The sequence below is a fragment of the Stegodyphus dumicola genome, chromosome 9 (assembly GCF_044657685.1).
Source record: "Stegodyphus dumicola isolate Sdum_Otavi_A_Nest chromosome 9, ASM4465768v1".
Taxonomy (NCBI): Eukaryota; Metazoa; Arthropoda; class Arachnida; order Araneae; family Eresidae; genus Stegodyphus; species Stegodyphus dumicola.
Window position 1 is genome coordinate 52,249,799 of NC_140776.1, and position 27,470 is coordinate 52,277,268.

Consider the following 27,470-nt stretch of genomic DNA (forward strand, 5'->3'; position numbering starts at 1 on the left):
ATTCTATTTCTACTGTTGTTACCTCCCTTTTAATTCACAACCAAGATATCAGAAACCTTTGGGAATAAGATGCCATTGGCTGAATTGAAATCTAGAAGACAAATTGATAAGGTCGTAAACGATCATTTTATGGCAAATTTAAGAAAAGATGAGGAGGGAAGATATGAAGCGAAATTGCCATGGGTACATGACAAAAATCTTCCCGAGTATAGAAATGTAGCTCAAAGAAGACAAGAAAAAACAACAACTGAAAAATATCATGCATATAATAATGTGTTCGAGGAGTGGTTAAAGGAAGATATAATTGAAAAGGTACCACTTGAAGAACTATCTAAATCTAGTTGCTACTTGCCACTTAGAGGGATTTTCAAGGAAAATTCAACAACTAAGGTCAGACCAGTTTTCAACGCATCAAATAGAAAGAAAGGATTTCCTTCTCTTAATGATTGTCTTGAAAAAGGACCTAAAAACTTAGAATTAATACCATCATTGTTAGTAATATTTAGGGAAAAAGGAATAGGTGTTATATCCGACATAAAAAAGGCTTTCTTCCAGATAAGCATTGCCGAAGGAGATCGGGATTATCTTCGATTTCTGTGGTGGAAGGATAGTGAGTGTAAAGAAATTCAAGTTTTTAGGCAACGCAGAGTAGTTTTCAGAGTTACCTGCAGTCCGTTTATTCTTGGAGCAGTCATTCAGCAGCATCTGGAAAACTCATGCATAGAACGTAGAGAAATTGCAGAAAAGTTATTAAAATCGTTTTATGTTGATAACTGTGTTACTTCATTAGACACAGAAAGTGAAACTCGACATTTTATAGAAGTTGCTACACAATTAATGCAAAATGCTAAATTTGAACTGAGAGGTTGGGAGTTTACCAATTTTAATATATCATCTCCAGAACTAGAAATATCGCAAGTCTTAGGAGTGTTGTGGAATCGAAGAACTGACACTTTATCTTGTGAAGTTGATTTAAGAACTGAAGTGATGGAACCATTTACTCAAAGAAAGTTACTTTCTATTGCACAAAGAGTTTTTGATCCGATTGGGCTTTGTTGTCCTGTAACATTGTATCCCAAATTACTTCTTCAAGAAAACTGGAAATCAAAACTGGTTAAAATTCAAATATTATATTTTCATTGTTCTTCCAGATGTTCTCCGAAAAGTAGGAAATTCATCGCAAACTTTCTGTAAACTTTATGTTTACATCCATTACATGTTGATGCTATGGAGACATTTTTCATTTTGTCACATATTTCTCAAATCTTCTAGAATAGTGGGTCTATAAATCTTGCCTTCAAATTCTTCTAAACTTTCCAAGCTGCAATGTCTAAAATACTAAAGAAAAATTATCTGTACCAATTCTGTAACAGCAAAAAGCCAGAAATATTTTGGGAGGAAAAAAAAAAAAAAAAAAAAAAGAGGGGAGAAAGTGTAAAATTCATTTTATAGAGAAGAGTGAAGCATATTCTGAGAGTTTTGAATATTCTGAGACAATTACATGGGAAAAACTCTTACTAGGAAAAACTAAAAAGACATTTTTAATTAATTGCATAGCTAATTTTGCTTTTGCTAAGAGCTATTTCGTAAATTGTGCTTTATAGCATTAAACCTTGTTTATTTAAAATATCCTATAAGTTGTTGACAAAATGAAACTTTATACTATGACAGCAAAAAATAAAAATGTTTTATTTTAATGTTATTTTTAAATACAATTTTAATATATTACCATTATTTTAATGAAATTTATCAATCTTACAATGTTTTAAAAAAAATCATCGAAAAATTCTCAGATTTCCGAATTAAAAATTTTCAATAGAAACTGATCTTAAAATCGCCAAAATGTTGTTAAGTCACCAAATTTAGAACCGTTTAATAAAAGAATTCACATCCCCAAAAGCAAAAAGTTGTTTAAGAGCTCTTTATTAGAAAAAATGAATTTCGAAATGCTTATGTTTCACTTCTTAGAAACTCGAGTATCCCATCATTTATATTAGAAATAGAAACACATTATAACCCATGAACCCATTCAAAAGATAACCATATACGTCAGTGAATCACCAAAAATATTCCTCCAAAATGCTAATTCACACTCAAATTGGCAGTTGTAGAAACAGACAGAAATTTCACATGATTAAAATTAAGGACATTCTGTTGGTTTTACCTAAATTAAGGACTTTTAAGGACCGAAAATCGATTCCAAAAAATCTAAGGACTTTTAAGGACTCTTAAGGATCGTACAAACCCTGAATTAATTTTTGTAAAAAGTTTTAACAAACACCTTCTTGGACTAAACAATCAGTTCCACATAAAGAAGTACTTTGAATATACTCAAGTAAAGGTCCAGATTTAGTGAAAAAGGTGTAATTTGTATTAATACAAAAAAGTTAATGAATTTGATGAGCTTCTAATCTGGATACTTTTGAATTATTAGATGATTATACATGACAGCATGCACACAGAAACATGTGAAAACATGTTAATCATAAAAATCTTTCTTTCTTTATAAATTTTTAAGTTTTTCTTTTAAAAGGCAAGAAATAAGTTTAATAGGTACCTTAGGAAGATCCAAGAAAAGATGCTTTGAAGAACGTAAATGAGGAGTAGTTCTACAGACTTTGCATTGTGGATTTTTTAAATCGGGGGCATTTATTAATTTACCACATTTATCACACTGATCACCTCTGGCATCTTCATAAGAACACAGAGGACAAGTCCCTTCTACAAACCTGTCTGCAAGAAACCTGTGAATATAAAATAAATCATTTACCTCAAAACTAATAAAATGAAACACACAATTATGTTTATAAAGAAGTCTGGTTTTTTAACCTAATTTTTTATTGAAATTTAATTTCATCACTGTAATTCCTAAAATGTATTCATTTAATAAATATAAATTATTTTGATTTGTCAAAATAAATATCACCACAGAAAAGAACTTAAATGTACAACTATAACTCATAAACAGCTTATTTTAGCATATCTGTAGCAACTTATTTTTGTCATTAGCACATGTTTTTGTTTACAATAGAAAACAACATTCTGATTGTCCTTCACTGTTGCTTTATGAATACACTTTAATTTTGAAGTCACACCCAAGATTATGAAAATTATAAACTATCTATATGTTTCATCTTATTTATTACAGTATAATATTGCATGGCCACTATTTCCTGTAGATGATCATTTACAGGAATTTACTGTTAGTCTATTTTTTTAACACAAAAAAAACATGAGCATCAACCATTATGTTGATAAAATAACCACTTCCACAGAAGAATAAATTTATTTCAAACTGTAATTGTCCACCTTAGATTTGACCCTTAGATTTTGCTCTATTTACATAAATGCAACATTTCTTCTTATCATTACTGAATAGAGATAGCTTTTTTTGCAACTTAGTTTGAAGTACATCAATAATCATTTAAACACCATTTTTTAAAAACAAAACAATAAGGATATCTTGTAACTGCACTTCTGCACTGCAATTTCAAGGTATCTTGTAACGTTTCAATCTTAGAACCATTTTATTCATCCTAGTGAATTCTACAGATTATAGCTCACATCTTTCTGAGTTTTGTTTACCTTTTTAATTTTTACATTAAATTTGCATAGGAATAACTAACTAAAATACATTCATCCTTTCAGAATTATTTAATCAAAAGTTAGTGAATGTGAAATTGTTATATTTAAAAAAATATGACTGCATACAAAGTAAATGATATTAGTACAAAGGCAAACACAAGGAAGAGGTGAAACAGAGAAATTTCTGAGGAAATGTAGATTAACTTTTGCAAAAAATCATTGAAAAATTTCATGTAAAAAAACTGTACATTCACCAATGAAGTAACTTTCAAATTTATTTGCATACTCTTAAATGAAAGAAAAATAAATTGATAAATACATACATTGTTTACAAAAACATTAACAATAAGGATCACTTAAACTGCAACCCTACACTAGTTCTGCCATTACGTTCAGCACAAGCACAGTTAGATCAATAGCATTATGAAAAGAATTGAATTCAAGATTTATTAAACGAAAGGTTCTCTGTTCTTTAGTAATTTTCCTCTGTGATGTTTTCCATTTTCAATATTAGAGAAATCTTCACAAGTTATATTTTCAAGAATCAACCTCATTCTCCATTAAGCAAACATACTTGGTCTCTGTGCAGAACGTACACAAATAAATTATGAAGTGCATCTGTCTTACAGTTGCAGACAAATAAATTTCTTTACATATGCAGGACAATTCCAGAATTAATTAACCACATAATTTTAAAATTAAAAAGTAGTAGTAGACACACCCAAAATTAGGGACTTAGCACTGATTCAGAACCATTTTTACTGAAAAAAGCAAGTGCTCACACAGATATAAAAAATGTTAAATAACTTCATAAAAAATAAATCTACTCTTTCAATTAAAATATGTTTAATAATGCATTTTTGTTAAATTTAATTTTACATAAATAAAAAAAAAAATGTCACACTTGCCTTGATGAATTTTTTGAAAATCCAAACATGTTTGTTTACATTAAAAATTAAGCATGGATTAAGTGGTCATTGATTGGAATTCTGCTCTATTAATTAAAATATATTAACCGACAAATTACATTTAAAAAATACAATATTTTGGAATAAAACTTTAACTAATATATGTACACAATGGAAATGAAACACTTGAAAAGACTAAAAACACCCAACTTTGCATACTTTAATACATTTAAAAATTTCTATTACTTACTAAATTTTGTTTATTAATACATTAAAATATTAATTAATCATGAATTAACAAAATATAATTTCAGCAGATGATTAATACAAAATGACTAAACCTATAACATTGAATATTATGCTCTTTTTGTATTGCATACAACAGGAAAATTATTTGTTTAAACTTGTACAAAAGGTTTATTGGCATAAATACTTTAAAAATTAAAAATATATGAAAAATTTTTAATATTTTATTCTGCTTCAAAAAATGTTAAATTCCTCCATGCATGAAAAGTAGAAATGATAAAAAGGCTTGATAAAGTAAGTAGGAAAAAAGATTGCCAATTTCTTTTAAAAATTATGTTTTAAGTTCCAAATATGAAGAAAAATTAAAATAATTTCAAGTATTTCAAAATTTTTCATATTTTTGAAATCTCTTCCAAGTTCTCATGCAACATAAAAGCTTTTTATTTTCCAGATATTTGAAAGACTAAAGATTATAACAAATTTTAACATATCTTTTGACACAGTATTTTTTTTTTTTTTTAATGTGTGTATAGTTCCTTTTATAAGTTGGAAAAAAAAAATTAATCAGTTTAAAATTTTTATATTCATCTAAAATAAGAATATTTTGTTATGAACTTTTCAAAGAATCTTCAATCATATATCAATCCCCCCATTTCCTTCATTAATAAAATTAATGCTAGCAATAAACAGTAAATTAAAGTGATGTATTTAATACACAAGCGATATCATTAATGCAAAAAATGTGACTAGTAATTTTTTTCTATTAACACATTTTTTTAACACATATTCAGTTGCACTACTTTGTTACGACCAAATACAGAGGGATATAGCTATTTTTGCTCTATAAGATTTCTTATGCAGACATGAAAATTACATATCCATTTCATATAACTGATTTATACAACTAGTTCTTTTTTATTCTTATTTCCTAGAAATTCAGAATTCTACAAAACTCTAATCTAGCACATTAGAATGAGATTTTTATTCCATCTTATAAAGCATTTTTAATGTTACGACTTTGATTCATTTCTGTACGGATAATATTAAATTGATTCATATGTGATGTTTGATCATCAAAAATCCATCTTTGACCACTCAAAATTCATACTAACAACTAAGGTTCACCACTGTATTAGATACACACTGAAATAAATTCAGTTTTCTTCTATGTACATATTTCCAGATCAGCTAAAAAAGGACATTTTTTTCTTTTGCTTCCCATATATAAAACAGATAGGAAAAACAGCTTATTTAGAAACATAAAAATATAATTATGATTAATTTACAGAAATTATATATATTGCATACCGTTTACATGATTCGCAATATAGCTGCTCAACAGTATCAGTAAGTAATAAGTTTTGTGAGTGTAACTTTTTGAAAATATCCTGTGCAATCCTAAAAATAAAATAAATATTCAATAAATTCTGCAATAAAATAAAAATTTAAACTGTATATAAAATTAGAGCTTAGAATCTCATTATTCTAAAAGATTTAAAATGTTGTAACTCTAAAAGATAAAAGTTCATACTCTGTTTGCTTATTTGTAGTTGTCCTTCCAAAATAATCAAATGAGATATTAAACCAGTCATAAATTTCAGAATGTAATTTATTGTATTCATCACATATTTCTCTTGGTGTGACTCCTTTTTCAATAGCTTTGGTTTCAGTAGCAGTGCCATATTCATCTGTTCCACAAATGTACAGTGTATTATAGCCTCTTAGTCTGCAATACCTATAAAATATTTTAGCTTTAGCATAAATAAACCTACATATGCACAAACATAATCAAGGAACAATAAATTTAACATTTTATAAAGAATAGCTGATTTGGCATGTTTCCTTTTCTTTACTGCTAACCAGCATCAAATTTCCCAAAACTAAAAACTCAATGCATATAAATGGCATTAATTTACCAACTTCAATTATTAAATTAAATGTTTCAGGAATAATTTAACATCAAATTTCTGCAGCAAAAACTCTGCATCTATATATTTATTACATACTTTTTCAACTTGCAAATAACTGATAAAATATGAAATATTACATAAAGTAAAACGAACCAGTTCAAAAATGATAGCCAGACCTTTTAAAATGAATAAAAAGTGAGGGAAAAAAAAAAAAAAAAAAAACTACCTCGCAAAAACATCAGCACTCAGAACAGAACCAATGATATTTCCTAAATGTGGGACATTGTTAACATATGGCAAAGCACTTGTTATAAGCACATTTCTTTCACCTTCCTTTGGTAATCTAAACATAAGATAGTGAAAATTAAGATAATATAAAAAAAAGAATTATTTATCAAAATGTTTAAACAATTCAAAATAATTATTAATTTCATAAATTTTATTGAATACTTAAAATTTTAATCATTTTAATGAAATATGCAAAATAAATTAGCCATTGTGAAATAAAAAATGGATTTTTTCCCACAACATTTAAATAGTTCTCTAACAATTGAAACAATAGTATCAGATACAGTGGGTTACATTTGTTTTTGCACATCTGCCTTTTTCCTTTTATTTGCAAATATCAGTTACTGAATATTAAAAAAATGACTTTTCCCCATAAATACTGCTAATGCTCCTTTTTAAAGCCTGCTTGTTAGGAAAAACATTATTCAAAAAGCTTTTGATTTTAAAAAAAAGTTTATTCAAAACGTTCTGAAAATTTAAATATTTGGGCACTTTGAACAAACAGCTTATATTTAAGGCACTTTGAACAAACAGCTTATATTTAATAAAAACATCAAAATAACCAGAAAACTTGTTTTATATCCTTTAGCTAAAATCACAATTGTTTCATGTACATTCTTACATCATGCCAAAGCATGGCGTAAGAATGTTCTATTCCAAAGTAAGAACTGCTTTTAGAAGAGCTGTCAAAAAATAAAAAAACAGCCTATTTCCTCAGTATTTTCTCCAATTTGTTCCATAAAACTGGCCGACACTGAAAATGCAACACCAAGAAGTGGCCCGAAAATTATGCAAATTTCAAGGTACACACCTATCACCGAGTTATGCAAATGATGCAAAATGTGCAGCTCTCCAGCGCATGTTGAAAAAGATATCATAGGAAAATTGTTCTTGTGCCAAAGGATGTGCGTAATAGCAGAGAATGCCAGGCCATCATCAACAGAGTGAAAGTTCAAGCAGATAGCTGATTTTCTGAGGTGTATGGTGATCAGACTGAGAAGGGCAGGTTTGTCATATGGCATATATCTCAGCTGACATACACCTGGAAACATCCACAGTGCACCAGCTGTGGTGATGATGGTTGGAATGGGAGTATTTATGGGAAATGTGGCAAGTTCAAAAGGTGCTGGTGCAGCCAGAGTGACGTCAGCATACATGGATCGACGCATCCACCAACAAGCGGTGGCACACCTGCAAGCAACTTCTACCCCTATTCTGCAGCATGTTAAGACACCCTAAATGTCCCTATATTGATCAGAACCATTGATGGCTAATGGCATCCATTAAGAAGACTGCAATTGACCCCACATCATAGACACCAACGTCTACAATGGTACCGGGTTTGAGCGATGTGGGCGACAGAATGGCACAGGGTGGGTTCTCAGATAAGTCATGATTCTGTTTCTCCAATGATAGTTGCTGCATACAAATGTAGTGTCGATGTGGAGACAGATCTAATCTGGCAGCAATTGTGGAACACTGCACGACAACATGGTTTGGGGCGCAATTGCGTATGATTCCAAGTCACCTCTATTTCATATTCAGGACATTATGATGGCCCAATGATCCATGGCTGATATGCTGCGGCTGGTGACACTCCCTTACTTCTAGGGAGTGCCTAATGTTCTTTACCAGCAAGATAACACCTAACCACACACTGCTTGCATCAGTAAATGTGTTCTGCAATGTTCTCTGGACATCGTTCTCTCCTGATCTCTTATCTATCGAACACATTTGGGTTGTGATTGGACACCATTTGCAGACCCTGCCATTGGCATGTTCAGAAGACAAACTCTGGCAGATGGTTGACAAGGAATGGAGAACAATTCTTTGGGACATCATCTGTAGCCTCACTCACTCTGTACCTAGACGTGTTACTTTGTGTATTGCCATCCATGGTGGTCCTACAACCTACTGAGCTGATGCTATTCTCGCTCTGTATTATGCATATCATTTTGAAATAAAGATCACTTATTGTTCGTTGCTGTCTCTCTCCATTTGCCAAGTTTCATCACTTTCTGGCCACGCCTTCCTGGTGTTGCATTTTCAATGTTGGGTAGTGTGCGTTTGATAGGATTTAAGTCAGGAGACTATGGAAGAGTTTTAATAACTTCAGAACACTTAATAACCACAAGCAAGCATTTAAGATTGTATGTTTAAGACTGTTATCCTCACAGAACTTGAATATAATTTGTATTCCAAGTTTCCTTACAGATGCTTTCAAATTTTCATTAAGAATATTCATATACTTACATACTGATCTATATTATTTTCTATAAAAAGCTAATTCTCCCATCCCAGAGGCAGCAACACATCCCTAAACCATTATGCTTCGACCTTCAAGTTTAACAGTAGGCAATAAGTTTTCAGATTCCAATCTTCATTTGACTTTTGCTGTACAGTAATTCATATAATATTTCTTTCATATAAATTAAATGAAAATGAGCTTGAGCAATGCCAAGATTTGAAAAAAAAAATTGTAAATATTAAACATTTTAAAGCAAGGGAGAGAATATGAGCAAAGAAAACCAATTGTTTAAGATGAAAAAATGTCATTAAACAACTTGAAGTTCTAAAATAACATTTGACTTAAAACTGCAGTAATGTCAGAAAGAGCAATTCATTACAGATTCAAATTTTTTGGATTTAAGAAAGAAATTATTGAAAACTTTCATTTATAAATTTAATAAAGAAAAATTATTTCAGTTGCTTTGAATAACATACTTTTTATTTTGTATTACATAAAACATTAGCTTTAGTAATCTAAAATATTACACTCAATCACATTTCAGCAAAGAATTAAAATTTCAAATGATTAACCCCCCCATTTTTTTTTTTTTTTTTTTTTTTTTTTTGCTCATTACAAACTAAAATTGGAAAAGCATAATAAAAATATTAAAAAAGTTATGATGCACATTTTAGAAATTAAAAGATGAAAAAAAAAAATAGTGATTCAAAATTTTACCACTTATAAACTTAGACAAAATGACAATTCTATAGCAATAATCAGCATAAATTATTTTAAAAAGGTTACATGTCCAAATAATATCATAAAAACCTAGATCTCAAATAAAGTCTTTGAAAACACTTTTATCTATGTATGAAGAATAATTTTAAATCAGCTAATTTTTGATGACATATATCAATAGTTACAATGGTGCTCATAATTTAGTGGTCAGTTTTTAAAGTCTTTAAGGAGCCAATCTTTCTCATTTTAGATAGATTTAAGTTTAATTTCTGATCAAGAATCTGTACCCTTATACCGATATCCCATAAAACAGTTTTTCCAGTTTCCCATTTTTATCATATTAATTGTTTTAGAATTCAACTAATTACCTACTCTTACTTACAATATATGATAATCATTTCTCTAATACAGCTCTACCTATGAAAGTGACTATTATTTCTGAGAACATAAATAATGATACTGAACATCACCAATAGTCATGTTTTTTAACATGGCCACAGAAATTCCAAATCATCTAGAGCTGTCAGTAGTCAACATAAAGGTTTTGAAATATGTATGTATAATAATTATATTTCATTAAAATTACTGACACACTAAAAACATTATTGGGCATTTAGAAACTTCATAAAGAAAAGACAACTGGAAACCATTTTGATTACTTAAATATTACACAGTATTCAACCCAATACATCACCAATAATATCACCCAATTCTACTTTTCTATAAGCACTGCTATATGTAGAAGCTGGTTTAATTTCTTCAAGAAAGATGCAATTTCCCCTCCCACAAGTGAATGGTAGTTTCTTTTATTTATTTATTTATTTCAATGCTAATTTCAAACCAATTAAAGCAAGCACATAGCTCCATTGCTGCATTTTTGGTAGCCTTTCGCAATGGTTAAGTTCTTGAAACTATAGATGAACACCTCATGCTAATTTTTCAGGCATTTTGTGTCAAGGGTTCACAGAATTTACCAAGAAATGAAGCAGAGAAAATCCATTATTTCTAGGCATGTAATAAGTTGCCAAAATATTAAGAGCGCTCCAATTTTTCTGCAGTGAAATTATACATGACGAAAGATATACATTGGAAATGTGTGTTGAAAAAAACTGAATAAAGTGTTAAATAAGAACTGGGAATTCAAAAGAAGTCACTTGCTATTTTTCATTTAGCAGAGTCCATATGAAAGAAAAGATAACACTGCAGAACAACAATCTGGTGTGATTTGGATGATATTTCCAAATAATGCTAGCGAGAAATAGAAAAAACTGTTTAATCATTGAGATCGAAAACATATTTCATTGTCAAAAGAAACCAGTCCGTCCTAGGTGGTGTTTTGACAGGTACCAGCTAAAACTTAGGTATCTATATTTTATTTCCCTTATAATAGTAACTAATTTAATTTTGCAAACAATTTTTACTACTGACAAAATTTTGGAATATCTCACTGTATTACAGTATGTTTAGAGAAGTTGCTGTGAAGAAGTCCTGGGGTTTCCCACCGAAGACTCTAGTTCTATATAAGCACTTACCTAGAAGCTTAGGATGTGACAAATTTTCAGTTTCAAAACTAATGAAAATAAGTTTGAGCAATGCCATAAATATTTGCAAAAACATATTTATTGTGTGTGTCTGACAGCCTCACCAATGTGTCAATTATGTGGCTTCACTGATGTGACTGGCAACTATCTCTATAGCTGTCCTTACCTTAAAATAATTCATCCAACTTTCCAGGAACTAATTCTACAAGAAGTTTTTAACTTTCATTTACTTCAAGACTTTTCTGGTCAACCCAACAGAGGCTATTGGCTGAAAATTTGAGGTCCAGCTTAAGATTAAAAGAAAAAACAGTTACAGCATATTTTAAAGAAAAATTTCTCCCTGCAGCAGAGCTTCCATGATAAAAACTAATGTAGCCTTAACAATTTTTTGGTATATCTAACTTTTGTTATACTTAATTCTAAACTATAACTGTCCATTAAATTGCATAAAATACATAACACAATGTTTTATTAATTTCTTACCAAATAAATAGTTATTTCAAGACTACAGATGTAAATCAATTTGGATAATCAAACCGAAATACGCTATTTATTTAATGACTGTCAAATTCACTAGATCCCAATTACAATCTTGCCATCATTATAAAATAATGATAAACATATCAACTATAACATTAGTGGAAGGATTCATATTTTTTTATTTACATATAACTACCAAAACTTATTACAAAAGTAAAATCTTACATTGGCACTTCTTTTTTAATGGAAAGTAGTATACTTCTTCCTTTAAGCCATTTCTCATATGCAACAGTAATTTCCTCAGATGTTACTTCTGGTTCTTTGACAGACTAGGGGAAAAAATGTAGATATCAAACACTTATCCTAATGCACAATCATAACTTTATTTTAGAAAAGTATGTATTATTAAAAATTAATTTTAAATTTTGGTTCCTATTATGAAAACCTTATGAATAGCCAAATGTCTTATGCACACACATATCATAATATTTTTTAACAAATGTTTCTTACTTCTTCATTTTCTTTAGAGGCAACTTCTGCAATAGTCAGAGTTTCTAATGAAATTCCAGGTACATCAATAGGCATAAAACTGTGTGGCTGAACATAGTGAATAGGCTGGACAGCTAATTTTTTCTGTATTTAAAAAAAAAAAAAAAAAAAAAAAAAGCACGTTAAGCTAGCAAAAATTAATTTAATAACTAAAATCATATTTATACATTTTACACCTTAGCAGCTAAACTAGAAATTAATAAACCATAAACAACAGCATTTTCATAAATCTACTGTGCTGTTTATAGAAACTACCTTTCATTTAGATTTTATGATAAATATTCTCTTTTTATGCTTCAGAATTCAAACAAATTGTTCTGTACATGTTAACAGAACAACAAAAACAGAAAATATAAATCACTTTTTACTAATATTTAAGTTATCACAAGTCATTACACCATAAACACTGGTAACCTAGTCATAGGATAATGGTATAATTATTAAATATTCTTTCATACCTTTGGCAAACAAAATTCCACAAGCTAAAAGACTCACAAAGCTCAGAGTGGTTCATATTTAGCAGTAGATGTTTTCTCAATGTTATAAAATAGCCAGAAATGTTTGAAGAAACAACAATTTGTGCATTAAGTAGTTTACATGAAGGAAAACAAAGATAACAACTAATTCCTGCAGATCAAAAGAAAAGGAAATTATAATTTTACAAGGCAATCAGCATTGATACTGGCCCACAAAGCATTACTTAATTTCAACCTGCATAGTTAAGACTAATTAGTTATTGTGTATTATTCAGCATCCACTGATAGATTGCCAAAAATGCTACCTGTCTCTGGTGCCTTTAAATGTTCAGCAATCCTACATGCCTTTCCAAATTCTTCTAGAATGATCTGATTTTATATTTTTCTTTCTTGTTAATACTCTCTCTTAGGAGGCCTAAGGAAGGGGAGAATGGCCATTTTTTCTTTATATCAATATCAATTTGAGTTACAGAAAGCAAATATCTGCATTGTTTTTTTTTGGGGGGGGGGGGATAACCCTTTTCCCATGAAAAGTTACGTGGAAGTTTAATAGACCATGGATTTACTAGATTTGCTGAGACTTATAGCAGAAGCAATCCTTATTTTCCAGCAAGATATTTTAAGAAAAAATAACAAGTGTTCTAAATCTCATGTAATAAAATCATGCATGATAAAGAAAAGAAATATAATGTCAACTATAGTCAATAAAATTGTTAAAATAAGAACACCAAATTAGTTCAAGGAAAGCCATTTTCTCATTTATAACAGTTCATGTGAAAGCAGAAAGTTATTAGTTAGTTAAGGAGATTGAAAATTCTCTGTGTGACATATGATTGGGTCATCCCCAACAGAGACAAGTTATTGCAGAGTAACAGTCGGATGATTTGACTGCCAAAAAATTCCTACCAGAAATCAAATCTCTTTAATTGGGCTGCTGACATAAAGATATATTTCATCACCAAAAAAAAAAAAAAAAAAAAAAAAAAAAGCAGCAATGGATAGCTGGCAGTATATTGGATAAAACTAGCTAATATCCAAGTACTGACTAAATCAATTATAGACAGAGTTCATAATGAAGTCATGCTTTTCGTTACTATATTTACAGTATAAAGTTCAAGATTCAGCTTTGGCGTTTCCAAATTTTAGATCATCACTTTAAATCTAGTAAGGTGACATGCAACCATGGCAACAGTGAAGCTTCACTTATTGTTTAGGTCAGATAGAAAAATGCTAACCTCCTCACAACCACTCAAGGGCTGATAATATGATCCTGACAATAGTACAGAGTCCAAAATCTGTGATCCAAAACTCAGACCTCAAGACCACCAGCAACCATTAAAAAAAAAAAAAAAAAAAAATTAATGCTTTAAGTTTGCATACTGGATATTTTTTTCCTAATAAAACATGATAACATGTGTAGAGTACTGATTCTTAATTTAACTTAATTAAACTAATTAAATAATTGGCAACCTAGTAAATCATTATTTGAAAAATCAAGCTGGCAAAATAATTTTTTGCTTTCATCACTGCATGACTTTCAACACACTGCAGCTTGAAAAATCACTCACACAGCGATGTCTAAGCAATTTTTGTTTATTTTTAAAAACTTTTACTACCAGAAATTGAATACTAAAGAGCATAGTAAACTTTTTTGCTGACATTATGCTTGGTGATGACTACAGACTTCAGATAAACTCAGCTGCGAAGTGGAGAATGTTGACGAGGAAAATTTTAACAGAAATTTCTTTCCATGTGCAAAAAACAGATTTTGTAAATGATACTCATGGAGATAACATTTCATGCTGTTTCAATTGAGAATAATTGATTTTTATTAAATTAAGCCCAAGACCTGTGCAAGTACTGGTGTGGCTACACAAGGCACAGAATTCAGGAGAAGCAAATTTTTAGAATTTAAAGAAGCACCGAGCAACAAAATTAAAGCATGGCAAAATTTTTGGAATTTAGAGAGGTGCATGGCAACAGAATTTCAGACCTGCAGAGACTGCACTGAACACAAAATGTTTAGTGCCAGTCCTGGATAAGCCTTAAGTATATGCAAAATCTATTTTTTTTTTAAGATTCCGTCTCAAGCGTGTAGGACAAGTAGTTGTTAAGTGCAATAAATAACTAAATTAATATAATTCAAGATAAGTTGCATCAGCATGTGATAGAAACAAGGCAAATTGAGTAGAACTACATCCCAAGTTGCCATTTTTATGATACATTGCTAATAATCTGTAGCAGACACTAGCTATGCTTTATGATAGTAGCTGAGAATTTGAAGGTTTTTAGATATCACAAACAAAAAGAAAAATTTTCCAATTAATGTAATTTATAGAGAAGTGCTAATAAATGAAGATGATATAACAGAATAAATGAAGATGATATAACTTTCACTGCAATGAAAATCCAATCATCAATCAACTAATGGACAACGAAATCTGCAGTATCATTCTAAACTAAAAAAATATGGCTACAGATAGTGAAGAAAGTGACAGAGAGATCATTGGGAACGAAAAAATTTCTACTGACAATTTAGTGGGAATTCTCGATGTGGCAATTAAAATAACTTAAGCAACGGAACTTTGTAACTGAACAAGAAATTATACCTATCTATAGAAGTAAAGAGAAAGCATCAGCACACACCCACACACAAAAAAAGGCAAATTAAACAACTTACATTCAAAGAAATACTTAATAAAGCAAACAAATAAGTATTTAGACTTTGGGGGGGGGGATTTTTATTCCCTTAATGTCATAAATACTTCACAATTTCCTATTTTTAATTTTATGATTTCTATATGTCATCTTTCTAGATTAAACTTATGATGTAATTTCCACAAAAATCCCAAATCTGGTATCACCAAGTCCCGATAAGACTGGATCTTGGACTTTGCACTGTAACAAAATTATGTCAATCAGTTCAATGTCATTTGTCACAGAGCAGCTCCTTAGCCAGCAGGTGATTGAAAGTGACATCCAGAGTATCCTACACTAAGAGAGCAGGGAGGGAATTTTTTTTTCGCTATTTTAGTTTTATTTATATATTTATTTACATAATGGATTGTGATCAGGAGGTCTGGTTATTAGATCATTCCAGATATTTTTTAACTTTAAATTGCATAGATATGCAGTGGCAAGCACATTGAACAGCAGCACTACAGGTCTGGAGTTTAATCCCCAGGCTGGGCAAGGTGATTCAGCCTTTCATCTCTTGAGTGGGTTGGTAAAATGAATATTAAGTTCACTTGGGACTAAACAGCAGGGATCCTACAACAAACTGACCACCTATCCAGGGTATATACTCATGCACCCCAAATACCCACAGTCAAGAAAGAACTGCAGGCCATGACTCACTAAGAGCTGTTCCGCCATTAAGTTTTTTTTGTTTTACATTGCATAGATGTTCTTTAATATAAATTGAGATTATATTAACAAGTTTAATTAAACATTAATTATATATATATATATATATATAATAATCAATATAAAAATAGCATATTATACACCTAACTAAACATATTATGTCCTATCTCAAACATACTCCATGATTTTGTCATGGTCAGACAAAATCATTTAACATAAAAATAGCATTTTTTATAATAAAAAGAAATTTCATTCGTTAATTAGTGAGATTGAAGAATAGCTAGTAGCAGGCACCACAATATTCAATGTTTATTGAGGTTTAGCAGATGTAGCAATATTCTAAGAGATTTCAAATTTCGACTGCAAATTACAAACATGTATTTTGCTTTCAGTATTATGGTCCATATGTATAGTATATTTCCTTTTATACTATGCATTAGCATAAAAATTAAAATTCATAATGCCAAGCACAGTTTTGGAAAGTACAACTATCTAAGTTTAGGTGCACAACATTAGATATGGTCCTAAGATTTTCAAATTATAGGCAGAAAAGAAACTTAGTTTGATGTAAATTTTTGCATAAAGCTCTGTAGATTTCAAGAACGATCAAACAGTTACCTCTTCTTCATGTGCGTTTCACCCCCCCAAAAAAAAAATGAAGAGAGCAACAACAGTTTTTAAACATCAAAACAATGGGCGGAGCAAAGTGAACATGAGTAGATAACCATAAAAAGTTTAAAAAAAAAAAAAAAAATTCATCAACTGATGATGACTCATTACTAATTTTTTCAGAATCAAAATTAAAATAGTAATTAAGTGTCTAATTATAGTTATTAAGTGTCAATTATGATCAGCCATCAAAGATTTGCTTATTTCTCCTTTTTGAACATAATATTTGTGTTTCTTGACACACAATTTTAACTCTCTGTTAGTCTGACCATTGCATAACAAACCATACTGAGAAGATACGCTATAAATTCTCAAAGAATATATATCAGATCTTTAAGACCAGAATAATACATTTTATTGATAGAGGACAAATGGCCTAAATATTGAACGTCTGAAGAATATGAGCAATTTATTAATTGAGAGAAAAATATAATGGAATAACAACAAAGTTATGCTTATTTCTAATAGTGGAATTCTCCTCTTTTTTTTAACCTTTTGAAGACTGCAGGCCATTATAGTGGCCATAGAGTCCTCTGTTTGAAATGATGGGGATGTCCACTTTAGTGGCCGTCTTTTTCCCCCATTTTCCAGGCTGAAAAAGTGGGGTGAAATGTCAAATTTGATGTCCCTGGAGTTTTAACCACTTATCTCTTTCAAAGGCCTTTATGTTAAGAATCGGGTTTTTCCCAATTTTTCCCTTTTAATTCTTGTAACTACATAGCTACAGAATTTGTGATGACTGTGTTTGCAAATTGTAAACAGAGCCTTGCATTGCTTCAGAATATTGCATATTTTCGTAAGTTTTTTAGGAATTATTTTGACATTTTTCTAGCAATATGTCAAAAAGGAGGAAAAGTGGTCTGACTGAAGAAGAAATACGAAAACTTCTTCAAGAGCTATATGATGAAATATATACACATACATATATCCGTATGTTTATACATGTATGCATAAATCCACACGCAAACACATATATATAAATGCATATGTGTGCCTGTGTGTGTACATGTACGTGTCTGTATATATGTTATTCCCATTCAAAGTTACGCATGCTTTCCACTTTATGTGCATACTTGCACTTATATACCATATTATATCAATGCAGACATATATACTACATGGATATGTAGGTATACATTTCTATAAATAAATATAAATTCCCACATACTTGTATACATGTACAAGCAGTTTTTCTTACATTCTTATCAGTTCTGTCTGTCTTTACTTCTATATACATATCTGTTTATGCTGAAGTGACCTTCACACATGGAAGTTTACTGTGATGGTACGGTTATTCAAACAAATCACCAGAACATAAATATAAATTTTGTGTCAAAGAAACAACAGTAGTTTCACAATTTCAGTCTGAAACCTGGAAATCGTAAATACACTAAAACTAGTCAATCAGTTTGAAAGGTCATCTCTAGCCATTAGATTCCACATGTACTGTTATTTTAAAAGGTACCTCTGTATCAATGTCTCGATTTCACGGTCAAATAATTTTGAAGTAAAATGTCCAGAATGGATTAGAGTAGCATTTGTGAAATTTCACTGTCCATTGAGATCCGAGAATACAAGATGTAAAAGCTCTCAAATAATATACAAATCATTGTTCTAAGACAACACATGTTCCCCATCTGAACTTCTGAACCTTGACCTTTTAAGTAATTGAATGCCTTTGTCATTCATTAGACATATATCTCAGCAACTACGTTCAAGGACAAATTCCTAGGGGCATACTTTGGGCACTCAGTTATGAAATAGTTTCAATATGACAGCATGAGTTAATGGTTTTAATGAGGTGCTAATGAAACCAATGAATAGCTGCCAAATTTTCAATAAAAAAGAGAAAAACAGTTAATTCAACTATGTCAGTATAGATTTTGCATGACCTGACAATGAAGTTTTTTGAGTAACTGCAAGTAAAGTTACTCGGAAATATATCGTACAATTTAAATTCCACCATATAAAATATGCCGCCATGGTTGATGTCAAAGCTGCTACAAAGACAGTCTGGAGTTGAAGTGACCTGGTTTAAACAATAGAGGAAATAGAAAATTCACAGGCAATGACAATTTCAAACAGGAGAGAATTTTGCTGACCTGGCACCTGAAATTATCTGGAAATTTTTCTTAATGTGCTAAATTACGTAGCATAATATAGAATAACATAATACAGTATTGAAGACAGCAATTAATTATCGTGTAACTTTTGTCCCACAGTTTTTGCAAACACTATGCATAACAAACAATTTTCTCTTCAATTTGAAAAACTCTTTGCGCTAAGAAATTACCTAAATTTTGATAACCGAATGAACACGTTCCCTTAGTGAGGCTGGGACTTTAGTTTTAGACAAATGGAAAAAAAAGACAAATGGAATTTAGGTTTTGAATTATGGGCTTGCATACTAAATAATTTGACATTTTTAATGACTTAAATTCATTCTATTATTAACACTTGAAATATATTACTTACTAATTTTCAATAAACAGTATAAAATAGTACATGATTAAATAATCTTTTTTTTTTTTTTTTTTTTTTTTTCAAATTTTTAAAACTAAAATATTCTAAAAAAACAGTTTTTGAACATATGTTTTATTATGCATTAATTTTGGAAAAGAACTGAATTTTAATTAGTAGCACTTATGTAGTTGGACATTGCAGTACCGTACCATCACAGTAAACTTCTATAATAAAATACAAATATTTTTAATTAAATCAGTTATATTCTAATTTTCTGAAAGTTTCCTCCTTAAATAGTATGTTATCAAGCAGATTTTGAACAATTATGTAAAATTAAAATTTCATACGTCTATAGAGCATAATTTTAACAGTTCCACTGAACTTTATTTTTAATCATTTCTATAGCTTTAAGTGCTTATTTTTGAATTATTCCCTGTATGGAAGAAAGTTCAAAGATATAACTATATTTGATAATATATACCAAAACAAATTCAAAATTATAAGGACATTTAACAGTTAAAAAAAAAAAAAAAAAAAAGACTGAGATGAAGACTGGTTAAATTTTAAATTGTCCAAGGAAATAAACAAATAGGTGAAATATTTTTTTGAAATAACATTAGTATAAAGATATGATAGAAATAATTATTGTAAGTAAAGACACATTGTTTAGCAGTGTAATTTGAAATTCAAACCAAAATTTTATAAAAATGAAAGTAACATCCTATAATATAAAGAATGGCATTTTCTTCAACGGAGATTTACACATTTCCCAGTAGTCTCAATCCGGAACAACTGTAATATGAAATTTTTCCTCAGTGACTAAAGGCATCTTGAAGTCTGGTGACTAATCCCTACACTTCCCTTCCTTTTGCGACATAGATGCACCCCTCTGAGAATCCATTAAACTACACACAAGAATTCTTGTTGCAAATAGGAGGTGATTTCTTAAAGAGGGGAAAGCATTCGGTTCAAGATTCCCCATCCTTTCAAGGCTTTTACTGCTACCAAAGCCCCGGTCTCAAAAAGTTAATAGCAGTACAAAAATTTTTCAAGGGTTTATCGATGACTGTTGCAGAAAATTCTCTGTCAATAGCAATCAAGTTAAAATAACTGAGTTCATGCATAAACAAAGATGCCTATGAATAAATTTTAAGAGCACAGTATAAAAAATATAAGTCATTTTTTTATTTTAACAAGATGTCATGATTTAGCATAGGAGAAATAAACGACAGTTGACCATAAAGAGTAGTGCTGAAATTTAGATTCATTACAAAACGCATTTTTTGTCATTAATTACACATATTCTATAATTCTCTCCTAGCTCAAGATTGTTAAAAAACTTGTCCTAGACTCAGATTAAAATTACTTAGCTTTTTTTAAAACAACAATTTGCTTTTTTCAATAATCCCAAGTGATGAGTAGCAACATAATATAATGCTAAGAATGAAGAGTATTGAAGAAATAACTAACATTAGTTCTGATACTTATGTAATTAGTACAACTACTTGAGCAAAATTTGGCAATCTTTCAGAGATGGGGGGGGAACACATATCTTATATCAGTGTAAAATTTATTGCATGCATATTTCACATTTTAATTGTTCCAAAAGTCAATCAATACTTAAGGGATTTTCTCTTCTTTTGCTTTGGTGAAAATTCTGTGATTATTGTTTTAAAAATAGATTCAAAGCAATTGTTCCCTTTCGGTACAACTGTTTTCACAATACAATTGTTATTTGTAGTAAAATACTGTAAACCCAAATAAATTTTAATGAAGTTTCTTCCACTGTAGGAAAATTTTACAAGGTCATATTCTAAAGCTTAAGTAAAGCAAATACTACAATTTGTCTGTAAAAAACACTGGAACTAAGAATACAACACAAAAAATGAAAAATTCATCCGAAAAAAACACTCTTCAGTTTTAACAAGCAGTGTCATCATTTTCATATAAAGAAATGCTGATGTTGTTTGTTAAAACAGGAAAAATTGTTATGCACATGGGCAACAAGAGTTTGACACATTCTGAAAATCTGAAGACTTCTATTAAGATGGTTTCACTGAAATGCAAGTTTCCAAATTCACATGCACGTGCAAAAATGCTGATATTTGCTTGTTAAAACCGACAAACTGTAATGCTTACATGGTTGCTAGAGTAGAAAACATTCTGAAAATTTACAGACTTACATCAAGATGGTTGAGCTAAAATATAAATACATAACACATACAAATTCATATATGCTTGCTGATAGTTTAAGTTTTTTTTTTTTTTTTTTTTCTTTTATCCTTCCCTCATGAGATATATAGAGCATAATTTTTCATCACAATTTTCAAGTGGTAATTTAGACAAAAAATAAAAAGAAGAGGACTAACATACATCAGTATGATAGATAATCTTTTTCATTTTTCTTAATACATATTGAATAATTAAACCTGTTTTTTAATTTATACATTACCCATTAGAATTAAAATTTAAAACATTGAAACAAATTTAGTATTTCTTTAAATTTATTCAATCCTTTAAAATTGGTTACATTCTGAAGCTTAATTTTGAGTATATGAGATATATTAAGTTTATACACGAAGTTCAAACTCGGACATAAAAAGAATTTCAGTGCTTATTTGAACTCATCAGAAATAATAATTTATGGAATAAAAATTAGCATTTATAATGGGATATCACACAATCAGCATACTAAATGTTAATTACACTAAATTGAAAAATTCTGAAAATAATAATACTAATAAACAATTTTTTTTACCTTTAAATTTTCAGATTTGGCATCTCCAAAAATAATTAAGAAAGCTTTATTTAAAGAATCTTGATTTTTTAAACTTAAGATCCATCTCTGGATATTTGGAAGATCAGACACTAAAACAGATAATAAATTTTTATGCATATATTACCACAACACTAAAACACTATGAAAACTGGGTACTTATATATTTTCCTTTTGACCATTTTTAACAAATAAAAACAGTGCGGCTTAGTTCCAGTAATGGATAAAAGCATGATGTCACAATACACTCATAAGATCTTTGCTTTGGTTTTATATAACCCAAAACTTAAACTTTTTTTGAAAGAAGATTTAAGTTTACTGCTTTTTTTATGAATTTGGAAAAAAATTATTAAATCTGGGACCCACCTTCTACAGAACAGCAAGCTATGAAGTATTTTCAAAGTTATAGCGCAGGTTATACTGGTGCACACACTCAAAACATATACAGACTGTAAAGTGCAATAAAAGTTAATGAAGAACTCAGCAACATCACTTGGATTTGTACATAAGTGAATCTATGTGATGCTGCATTCACAAAAACAATGAAAATTTTATTGCTGTTTTATATGCCAAAAGGGATTTATGGCCACAAGAATTATTAGTGTTGTTTTAATAAAACTCATTTGTCAGATAATCTCAAAGTTTGAGATCATATTTATGTTTTTATATGTTATATCCATTAGTTGTATTTGTTGATTATCTAATTAAATAAACAGTAACTGGTGATAAATAAAGAAGGATTTGTTGCTTCACGTTTGGCATGATCTCTGCCAACTTTCATGGTCAACAAGAAAATACATAAGCACTGAAAATTGAAATAATTCTTTACAGCGCTGATTTCTACATACTATATAAAATGTACAAAAGGTACATTCAGATACTGTAAAAAATTTATGCAACTAGAAAAAAAATTAGCAAAATTATTAAATGATATCTTCTATGATCTTAATTGGACACGAATAAAAAATTATGCACCAAAGCACAAATGTGGTAACCTGTAATTTCAACTTATGATTAGCTATGAAATGATATCATCATCAGAAAGTTGAAAGAACAAATACTGATGAAGTAATTTTTCCTCCAGAATTTTCAGTTACCCTTTTTGTTCCAAATATTGATTTTATAAACATATTAGGTGCTCAAAAAATATACAGATTAAAATTTTTTATAATTTCTCAAAGATGAGGTACAGACAGTGTTCATTCATGGCTAATACCAAAGAGGAAGAATAAAAGCTTTTGTTGAGAGCTTATTGATTGTTTTTCTGCTTTAATGCTTGACGGTCCTATAATAGCAGAGATGGCAATGCCTAAGGAGAAAGCCTTCTGTGTTCTGCAGTTTACTAAGTATGAATTTGTTATAACAGTTTGAGATGCATGCCATAGAAAGTTTAAAAGTGAAACCCTAAGTGATGGTAGCATTAGTCCATAGTATAGCAGTTTGAAGCCACTGGATGTCTGTGTAAGGAAGAGAATAATAGATGACCCCATGAGCATTTTCAAAGAACGTAAAACACTTCTGAGAAGATTTTTACATTCTTCTAAAATATCTGCCCATAAGGGCAACTGTGAATTAGCAATGCTTGTGATGACATAATGGGCTGTTTTATACAAATACCTGCATTTACATACATAGTGTTTATAGCCTTTAGAGCCTTTGAAGCTTACTGCATGCTTCAAAGTTGCAGCATTGAAGATGATTTTCTTGATTGAATGGTGCACAGTGATAAATCCTCATCTCATCCTACAGACTATGTTAAGACACAGAATATTTACATATGGGGATCCAGATATCCTCATGAGCATGCATAATATGAAAAATCTTCCTAAATCTTAATGTTTCCTGTGCAATATATTGATGGCAACTTTATGGACTTTGAAACTTCAAGAAAGTGTGACAGAAGCTAATTATCTGAATATGCTGGAAGAAAACAATATTTAACAATAATGTAGAATGCCCTCTTTGTAAAATAATGTTTGAATAACATAGACCCCAGCTGCCATATTGAATCGCATAGATCGAATGACAGAGTATGTTTGTTGTGATCTCCAAGGTCACCTAATTTGATCCCATATGACCTTTTTCCTTCAGGGTTTTGCCAAGGATGCTGCACATGAATCTCCACTGTAAATAGCAGAAGTACTTACTGATTACTCAAACTGTAATGCAGAATTAAAGCAACTATTGCTAATATGATAATAGGAAAGTGTTGTATGGAAAGAAAACTTATCTAGTGGTTGGATTTGTATTGTATGATGAAAGATTCTTACACCGAATTTTTTTTATCTGTATGTGTTATCCTTTTATTTCATGTGTGATTTGTAATTGTAAGTCATACACAGGTGAAATCAAATAACTTTGAAATCTCAATATTCTTTTGTCACTACATATAAAGGGTATTTCAACATGAATATGATATGATTCCAAAACAAAATAATATAAAAACTATTTCAGATACAACAATTTTTTTACATTATTTTGAAGAAAAATTTATGACATTACATTTTGGAAAATAGATTTATGCTTCCACCTCCCACCCTGCTACCACCTTGTTTTAGTGCACACAAGCAAATTTGATGAATCCAGTTTTCAATCACAGTATGCAATAACGCGGGCTAATATCATGTGTGCAGTGTTTGATGTTTATTCTTAATGCTTTAAAGGTTTATGGTTTGTTTGCATAGACCATTGATTTCAAATAGTTCCACAAAAGTAATCTAAAAGGGTTAAATCACAACTTCTCGGAGGCCAATTAGCACATCATTTTGTGAAATTATCCTTTCACCAAACTTTTTTTTGGAGTTGATAGTGGCATAAGCAGCACAACATGTTGCACTGCCACCACAAAATAGTCATTCCTTTCATGAAACTGTATTTATCTTTAAGGATTGTCATTCCTACTTTCAGGTAGACTTCCTGTTAATATTTATATTTGGCACTGAGAGAAATCCTGTTAAATGCAAAATACCAACAGTAATGAAAAGATTAAATATAAAAGCTGTATGTCAAATTTGCTGAATATTCCTTTTATAATACAAAATCTTTAAACAAATTATAATTCATGTACATGCAATAGATTAAATTAGTTGATGATTAAAGATTAAATTAATTGATTAGATAATTATAACTTCATATGCATGCAAAAAGATTAAATTAGTTGACTTTTACAAATATTAATGTTATTAATTTTACCTTCATATGAATTAAAAATAAAAATTATTCAATAGAAAAACTTATATTGCTTGGAAAAAATAATTTTAAAAAGAAATTATTAAGATTTACAGAAACAGGAGGTCATATAAAAATCTAGTATATAAAAGCACTAAGCCAGTTTACCATCTGATAAAAGTGATGACTTAAATAATGGGTACAAATTTGCCCATATGACAATGTCAGAAACATTCAGCGAGTCCTGAAAGAGAAAAAAATACGCATATATCTTATTTGTAAGAATATTCAATATTTCTACATAATAAAACCAAATTTTTAATTTAGACTTGAACAAATATAGATTAAAAACTAAATAATGAAACTTAATCAGGGATTTTCTTGAAACAGTTTCCACAAATAATTAAAAATCTGCCACATTAAAAAGAAAAGAGATTTTGCCACCTCTTGCAAAAATCAGCCACATATAATTCATGATGAGCAATATATATTTACTATCCTTGAATTTCTATGTCTGATCATTAAATGTTTTGTTCTATGTATTTTTGTTTATTCTCTACATAAAATTTTTATTAAAAAAGTCCAAAATGCCAATTATAAAAAAGAAAATTTTTCTATGTTTAAATATCTAAGGTAATCACAGTTAATAAATTAATTTGCACTTTAAATAACAAATAAAACTACATATTAATACATTCACTATGTATTTAGATCAAAGTGACAAAAAAATTTTAGTTTTTATTATTATTTACCTATAACTAACATAAAAGTGCTTTTTCAGAAAAAGTAATGCAAAGTTGATGTTTCAATTGGGAACTGAACTTGTAAACTTTATATTGCAGATTAGAACTCTTATTACTGAACTAACAAATCATTTATGTTCTTTTCCAACATTTTTATATACTTAGAGCTTAACCATTAAGTACAGACATTCATTTCCTGTTACGTAAATACAGACAGGGGTCTCTCAGACCACACTCTATTTTATGTATTTTAAAAATATTAAATTTTAAAATAATGTACTATTGTTATTATATAAGTTTTAATACACTTTTCTTGTTAGGAACTACTTTTATATGTGCCCTCAAGTCGCCAAAATTTCTCACCAAAAACTCCACGCCGTCATATTACTACCTAAATTTTTTGTCTACATTTTGAATTTTAAGCCTAAAATGTCTCCAAGAATGCAGTTTTTGCACATGCAAAAACCACGTTTTGAAGACACAATTTAAGCTAAAAATCCGAAATGAAAACAAAAAAATTTACATAGCAAAAATGTAAAGTTTCTAACCAAAAATATTTGACAACAATCCATGTACGCAGGGATATGTTTTAGCTTCAAAAAACATCTACGAATTGCACATTCTAGGAAGTGAAGAAATCTATAAACTACGCACACCTCGCTTCAATAAATTAACATAACAACAATTAATTTCAAGGAATACCATGTACACAGCATTCTGTTTAAACTTTAAAAAAATCTACAAATTGCACAATCTAGGCATTGCACACAAATCAACCAAATAAACTAAACTAAATTACAAATAATTCAAAAAACAACAATAACAAAAATGTATAGTAGAAAAACAATAAACATAACGTTCTACAAAATAAAAACAGTAAAACAAAATGCACTTACCATAATACATTCCTGAATAAAATTTCGCCAGTCATACAGCGTCTCTGACCAAAAATGCCACGATTTTGTTATACCATATGTCCTTCTGAGATTCAAAATTTCGAAGCTAACGATAAAAACTTCCTCCAAAGTTAACTTACTACACCAAAACCACAATCCAAATCTTAAACTCCGCTGACAGCCACATACTTTACCAGCAACCATTTGACTGCAAATCTGCCCAAGAACTATCAGAAATGCCCCTCTGAGTTCTCATAGCAGCTCCGCATTTCGAACTCCATTTTAAAAGTCCCACAGAAATTCCAAAAATACACTTCAATCCTCATAAACACACATGTGAACATAAGACTCGTTAACAACTCCAACATCGCACCTTTTAACACTAAATTTACTTTCCACACAATCTAAAATACACGACTGAAATCATTGCAACATGGA

The 27,470-nt window shown here is 29.8% G+C and overlaps 1 protein-coding gene across 1 annotated transcript in view; it reads right to left on the reverse strand.

Moving 5' to 3' along the window:
• MetRS (methionyl-tRNA synthetase 1) overlaps positions 1–27,470 on the reverse strand; it is a 90,224-nt gene that overhangs the window by 52,015 nt on the left and 10,739 nt on the right. The window contains exons 5-12 of the mRNA XM_035372069.2: positions 25,562–25,637; positions 22,208–22,317; positions 12,437–12,559; positions 12,152–12,255; positions 6,876–6,992; positions 6,271–6,474; positions 6,048–6,137; positions 2,558–2,744 (exon numbers count right to left, since the gene is read on the reverse strand). Of these exons, the coding sequence (XP_035227960.1) occupies positions 2,558–2,744; positions 6,048–6,137; positions 6,271–6,474; positions 6,876–6,992; positions 12,152–12,255; positions 12,437–12,559; positions 22,208–22,317; positions 25,562–25,637 (1,011 nt within the window). The remainder of the gene's footprint in view (positions 1–2,557; positions 2,745–6,047; positions 6,138–6,270; positions 6,475–6,875; positions 6,993–12,151; positions 12,256–12,436; positions 12,560–22,207; positions 22,318–25,561; positions 25,638–27,470) is intronic.